Genomic DNA, 7,064 nt, shown 5'->3' with positions numbered 1-7,064 from the left:
AAAAATACTAAACTACTAGAAAAGACTAAAATAAAATAAATGTTCTTACTAGATGCTTATAGCAAAGAAAATGTATGTAGAAATGGTGGGAGAAAAAAGGTTCATGGGACATAAATTTTAATGGATTCACTTACAAACAACTGGCTAGTGATGGGGATGGGGAGCCTCAGTGTAGTTTATTTTACATGTCTTGGAGAGAATTTTGTAAGGTTTTGAGGAAAAACGCATTACACTTGAGAAATCGCATGTGGTAATGTAACACAATGGTTGCATGCTGAATGTACAAATTGCAACATGTTAAACTGCAACAATTTTTTATTTGAGTGCTTAACCAGAGAACCTCCATTCTTTCTTAATGTCACTTTTTAAAACATTTTCCTTAAGCATAATCAAAATCTATTTGCTATTGACTTGTACAGGGATGTTACAAGGACTTCAGAGCTGTCATTGTTCACTTTTCCCTCACCCGCCATTTGCTTCAGATAGCAATGTTTGTATTTAAGAGAACCTTTCAGCCTTTTTCTTTTTCATTCCTTCAGGTAAATTTCAGATTTGAGGGTTTGGCCCAAAATTTCTTGGAAGTTAATGCCACTGTATTTTTCTCTTCCAGTTTCCTGGGGCTCAGTTTTATTTGCCCACCTTGGAAGATATAGCAGAAGTGGAAGGTATGCCAAGACTAGGTGAAAATTATTAGTGCCTTGTGGGGAGGGCTTTTTATATCAAGAAGCTGAAATAAATTTATAAAAGTTTAGGGTGGATGTGATAAGTGCAGAGAATAACAAATGATTTGGACAAGATACAGATTTGTCAGTGACTTCCATAACAAACTGAATACTTGGAGAAATTAGATCAGTTAACTAGAATGACACTGCTCCTTGGTGTTTAACTAAAGTTAAAGTACCAGTCCTCCAAAAGTTAATAATTAATAGGTATTGCCGTCGTGTGTTCAATTTTTCAGTGATTAAAAGCTTGTAAAATGTCTTCTTTTCTTCTCAGTGGAATTTGCCTCCCTGTGCAGGCACTTTCTACCTAATCCTTCTTTTCTGAGTACACTTTTAATTTGTGGTAGAAATAATTGTGTATTAACCTTCCATTTCAAGGCTCGTAGTTAACCTCCATTCTTCTGCTCTAATGTAGCATAGCCAATTTCTTGGCGACTTTGAGGTGACGCTTGGTTCTAAACCATATTCATTTCACTCTTGAAATGTTTTACGTTCTACGTTTTCCATGATGGACAAGTTTTGGCTGTACCGTGTTGTTTTTCCATCTCTCTCCAGTTTCTCAATTTTTTTTTTTTTTATTCCCAGTGCCTTAAATCTTGATCAATATTGAATATTTTTTCATACTTGATTCAGGATTTTCTTCTACGTATATTTGTAATTTTGTTTGTCAAGATAACCTGCAGTCATGTTACAACTTCACTAAAACATGATTTACTTGTAGTTCTAGAACTGTCCTGTATTACCAACCTGCAGCATGTATGCCACAAGTGGCACTGGCTTCTTGGCATGCAGCAGGTCAGGGATGCAATGGGGAACCCAGCAGCAGATGGGTCAGGAAGCAGAGCATCAGATCGGGCAGAAGATGAGAATCAGTGTGGCACTTGGGGAGGCTGTGGGTCTAATTTATGGCACACCTGCCAAAAAAAATTGGTCCCCATTACTGCATTATAAACTGTGCCCATCTCTAGAGAGCTTCAAGCTAACAGTAACGCTACACTGAGGTGCAGCCTAAGATATAAGAATAGACAAACAAAAGAAAATATAAGAACAATAATCTGATTTTGCTCTGTATTTTAAACCTGAAGAATGCAGGCCATACTCAACAGGTTAGAAAGCAGCTCCTGTCTCTGACCTTCTTGCCAGGGGTCCCTGCAACTTCTTCTGTTCCATTGCATTTTCCACTCAGCTCCAAGTGAATATTTACATCCTATCAGACATAAAGATACTGTTTCTGATTTAATTTCCCCACTGTGAAAAATGTCCTTCCCTCAATAGTCAGATGTTCTTCTCACCACAGGCCTCTCTCTTTAAAATGTCAGTTCATCATAGTTACATAGGGCCTGTTTCTCAGACCACATCTACAAGGGTTTCTTTAATTGGCTATCAAACATACCCATGTTGGATGCTAATTCTCCACGATAATTTCTCTCAGCCATTTAGGCTTTGAGCCTTTCTGAGATACGAAGTTCATTGTTTAGAGAGTGACGTTTGAAAATTATTTTCATGCTAGGCAATCCTGACCCCATTATATAAGAAAGACTTGTATCAAATGCCACAATTTATATAACCATACGGACTATAAGGCTAAATACAGCTTGATGCTACATATACGTAGAGACTGCATATGTCATATCGGTAAAACACTCAAGAAAACGTGTGACATTCCATGAGCACCTCAAAATATTGTAGGTCTATGACACCACAGTTTTAGGTTGTGTCTGGCAGCATCGCATGCAGCTGCTTAGGAGAACATTTTAGTTTTTTTCTTTAAAAGCAAAACCAAGAAATTAAAAAAAAAAAAAAAAAAAAATTCCAGCCTCCTAAGACTTCAGTGTTGCCCACTTAAATTTCTGATGGATGAAGTATTTTTTGCACGGTGGATTTGCACAGGAAAAACTCTGAGCAATATAGAATGAAAATTCATAATATCTTTTTCTTAAAGTGGAATACACTGTTCTGTCTCTGGTGTAGAGGCAAACTCTTAACTTCAGTTGAAAAGAGATTTTTCAGACCTGGTGACAACTGCCTCCTTCTTTGGGAAAGAGGTTTTTTTTCTTGTGCTCTCCTGTAAAGGATTACAGTTGAGCTGCTCCTTATGCTTTGATATTTTAAGGTTTGGATGCTCCCCAGTCTTTAATATTCTTTAAGTCTCTTTTGGAAAATGTACACTTTTTCTTTTTGTGTTAGTTCTTGTTCCCACTTGGGAGTTAATGTGCTAGACCTAAGCTTCTCTGACCTATGGGCCTCTGAGAGATGATGTATTTGAATCTTGGTTCATGGAATTGAAATATCTGGGGTTTGTTTCTTCATGGGAGGATGTGGTTTCCCTGTCTTCCGGGTTGGAAAGTCCCTGTTGCCTTTTGAATTTGTTCCTTTTTTTGTCTCGGACTTAAAACAGGAACAGTAAAAGTGCAAAGAAAAGCAACAGGTCTCTGTCCTGGAGGACTGGGTATAGATTCATGGATAGCTTAACACCTTTAGAATGAGATTTTGATATTAAATCCATCCCTTTAACTAAAGACCAATGCTCTTGAGTAGGGGTTTCTGCTCTCAAGTCTGGACTGCAGCAGAACTAACATATTGGGAATATTGTATTCCCTTGGCCTATGGATATTGTTTGATTGCAGAATCCTAAGAGTGCTTCAAAATGCCATGACAGGAGACTTTGGAGAACTGTTAATCGCTCAGGGAGGAGAAGAGAGGTGGGGAACTGATAGCACCACCAAATACAGAAGTTAGGGGATCCTTTGGGAGAGCTGTTTGATCCAGATTGGGAGCCTTAAAAAGAGCAGAGCTCTCTGACTGAGTCTTAAGGAGATTGTATGGGAGGTAACACTGGCCTTTAGAGTCAAGGTATCTGGAGCTTGAAATACCTAATCTCGGCTACTTAGTGATGTGCTCGAAGAAGCAGGCAATGAACAATGTGACCTCCACCTGAAAAAAATTGAAAGGGAGTAGACCTTGCCCATGCTGTTAAGAGGCTCTTTTTTCTTCCGAAAGTAGAGGCTGAGCCTGCAGGGGTTTAGGTTGTAGCCGTGTTGGTCTAAGGACATAGGCAGACAAGGTTCCTTGGGTGAATTTGATATCTTTTATTAGACCAACCCAAATAGTTGGAGAATAGTTATTAAGCAAGCTTTCGAGTTCAAAAACCCTTTGTCAGGCTAAGGAAGTTTCAGCAGTTGGTATGTGCTCTTCCTGGATGGAATGAAAAGGGCATGCTCAATCTAGTGTTATAGATGAGTGAAACAAGAATATTTTTTTTAGAATATAAATATTTGGAGCCTCTTGCCAAAAGAATCTAGGCACAGTTGTATCCTTCTGCCAGTTAATTCCTTCATAAAAAGCTGAAGCCATCCATCTTAGGTAGAGGCAGAAGGCTGTCTGGACAAGGTATTGGTGTCAGCATACGAGTGCATGCATCTCAGGGAGAGAGAAAGTACTGAAAGTCAATGATGGCTCTTCTGTCTACCTATTTAGAATAGTGGTCCAGATTATTAATGGTGTGGAAGCAGAAATCATTATATTGACCGTTCATAGCTTTCCATCTAAACTACTGCATTTTTCTTTTATTCCAAATCTGTGATGAGTGAAAAAGTGCAGAGTGCTGCTAACTATCCTTGATAATAGCTGCAATACTATATTACCTTGTTTCCTTTATTTTCTTGTAGTTTAAAGTATTGCATCAATACTGTAAATTGTTCATGAATTCTCTCTCCACTACAGCTCTTGCCTAGTTCCCATCTTATTTCTAACTTGCTGTAACTTTTTGTGCAATGCTGGTTTTTCTTGTCTGGGATAAATCTCCATCTTTCAGATATTCTTTCAAAGTAATATGAGTGGGTAAAGTGGTCTTATATGGTATGAGTCAGCATTTTTAAATGCTCTAATGTAGCACTCAGATTACCAAAAAATATTTAGAAAAAGTACTTCTTAACTGTTAAATATTTATTGACTTGGTTGTATATATAACACATTTGACTTGCCACCAAATGCTCATTGACCTATTTTTTTGTGTGTGTGGTGAACTGTCTTGGGAGTTTGATATCACATACCACATGCACATACTACCAAAATAATCAGGATTTGCCAGAAGGAGACTTCCAGAGCCAGATATGGAAAGTCTGTCTTTGTCCTCAAAAGGCTAATGTAGTATCTACTTAGGGTCTCAGAAAAAATGAGTTGTAAATACTAGTTCAGACAGAATTTCAACAAAAAAAAGAGAGAGAGCAAGAGAACTTCTTCTGTAATCTAAGTAGAACTTAATGCCTTTTTATGGCATTATTTTCATAATGCCATAAAATGAAAGAAGACATGTGAGAGGAGCAAGTTACCAATAAATAACCTTTTCAGATGTGGGGTTTGTGTGCTGAAACATGACAAGCTGGCAGGACTAGAAATAGCTTCACAGATGGTACTTGGCAATATACCAAACAGCTTTCCTCTCATGCACTTTTTTTTTTTTTTTTTTTTTTTCTCTGTGTGACAGTTGCATTATCCAATAGCTGCTTAGAGACGGCGAAATGGCAAGTATGAATTCAGCTCACAGGAGGCTGGGAGGTCAGACGTCAGTACTGCACTACGCATGGCTGAGTCAGTGACTGTGAGAATGCATTGAATTAATATCTAGGGGGGTTGCGTCTCTTAACATTTAATGGACTGTATAGCCAGAATTTGGTTACCCTTGAGGGTAAGAAGATGTTAGAGGAAAAAGTCAGGCTGGCTAATGATGCAGTGAAGTACTGAGGAGATGATGGAAATATCAAATATGCTGAACTTAGCAAGTAATGCCAGAGAATGCTGATCTGGCTTTCAAAGCTGCCTTCTTGGAAGGAGCAGAATTCCTTTGTGCTCTATTTTCAAAATTATTTCCATGCTTATGTGTTTCTTCCTTGATACATACAACAGGAAGGTGCGTATCCATTCATAGGAATAATTTATGGGCAGTATAGAGCAGGAGGGAGAGTAGAGAGATATACATAGTGTCCTTTGTATATCCTAGGCAGTGCTCTTTGTCAGCCGACATTTACATTTTTCTGGGGGCAGGGTGGTGTGATCATTGTCACTTCTATGGTAAGTCACTTAGAATCAGAGAAGATATTTTAAAAAGTCTCATAATGGTATTATAAGATCCCTTTTCTGAAAGAGGTAATTACATGAATACAAACACCGTTCCTATGAAAGGGATAGCTCTAAGTTAGTATATTAAGGGAGTTTGTTACATAGAAGCCTTAAATTAAATAGAACAGAAGAAAAATTGTAAGAAGGATTTTTAATTTTTTTAAAGTCTTTCATTGTTGGCTCAGTTTTTAATTGACTACATTATTTTGCTTGTTCATATGTGCCAATTTACTATGATTATATTTAGGTGATGAAAAATATTGTTGCTTTGCAAGTTAATGGATCCTTTTTTTTTTTAATTGTTTGGTGGTATCAAGTATTACTTTCAGATTTAAAAAATTATTGACCAGTATTTCTGAAAGGGTTTTTTTTTAAAAATCCTTCCATGGTTGCATTCAAGTATGCAGTTTTAATTTGGAATGGGGCTTTCAGTATGTTAAAACTAAGCCTCAGTTTCTTGCCTGACTGTAGAAATAAAACAAACATCATGCTACTTTGACAAATCTGCCATTTTGACAAGAGTTGTTCTGCACTCAACTCCCTTGCATAAGTTATTTTGGTTAAATAAAGGGTGAGGGTTATATTTTTGTAGTGTGTCTACTTTTAAAACACTTAAGTGTTAGGGAGATGGAGTGTTCTTAATTCGTGATGGTAAGGTAGGTTACTGGTCCTGAAGTTTTTGATGGGTGCACAAGTATTCTCACAAAATTACTTTTATGGCTAGGAAATCTGATTTCCTAAATATAAAAATAGTTACAATAACATGTTTTCCTATAGAAATGTAGCTGATTAAAGTAAGGCACTTCAGAGTTAAATCTTTGTCCTCCTTAACTTTGCACTTTATACAGTGTCTTGAGTATCTTTCTGGTGACTGAAGTTAATGAGGTTTTTTTCCCCTCTGATTGTTCTTGTCCCTTGATAATTTAAAAAAATGTTTTTTGAGTAAATGCATTGACATGCGTGTGTACAGTTTTTATTGCACATAATCAGAGCAACTACATGCATAATCCATAATATAATCTCTAGATTTTTTTCTTTACTTCAGTAGCCCTGAAGAGAGAGCAGTTAACTAGGTTTCATTATGCAGTCTTAGGATGCTGATATACTTTCCCCCCCAAAAACTTGGTTCAAAACTGACTGCAACGGTTGATTTTAAAAAGTTAGCTCATTTTTTATTTAAACATAAAGATGCTTTCAGAGTTCTGCTTTGAAAATTTGCCATCT

At 37.1% G+C, this 7,064-nt stretch overlaps 1 protein-coding gene across 7 annotated transcripts in view; it reads left to right on the top strand.

The window, feature by feature from the left end:
* Positions 1–7,064, top strand: part of BTBD10 (BTB domain containing 10) — a 43,120-nt gene that overhangs the window by 13,685 nt on the left and 22,371 nt on the right. Inside the window, exon 1 of one of the 7 annotated variants that reach the window (XM_025194773.1) lies at positions 5,303–5,322. The exons of 5 other annotated variants lie outside the window; for them this stretch is intronic. Coding sequence is in view for 1 of the 2 variants with exons in the window: in XM_006038271.2 (XP_006038333.1) it covers positions 5,507–5,631 (125 nt within the window). In the remaining variant the exon portion in view is untranslated. Of the gene's footprint in view, positions 1–5,302; positions 5,323–5,487; positions 5,632–7,064 lie in introns of those variants that run through there. One more of the 7 variants, XM_006038271.2, reaches the window with a different exon arrangement.

Source organism: Alligator sinensis, unplaced genomic scaffold (assembly GCF_000455745.1).
Source record: "Alligator sinensis unplaced genomic scaffold, ASM45574v1 scaffold1072_1, whole genome shotgun sequence".
NCBI classification, from domain to species: Eukaryota; Metazoa; Chordata; order Crocodylia; family Alligatoridae; genus Alligator; species Alligator sinensis.
This window is presented reverse-complemented; position numbering and strand designations above follow the sequence as displayed.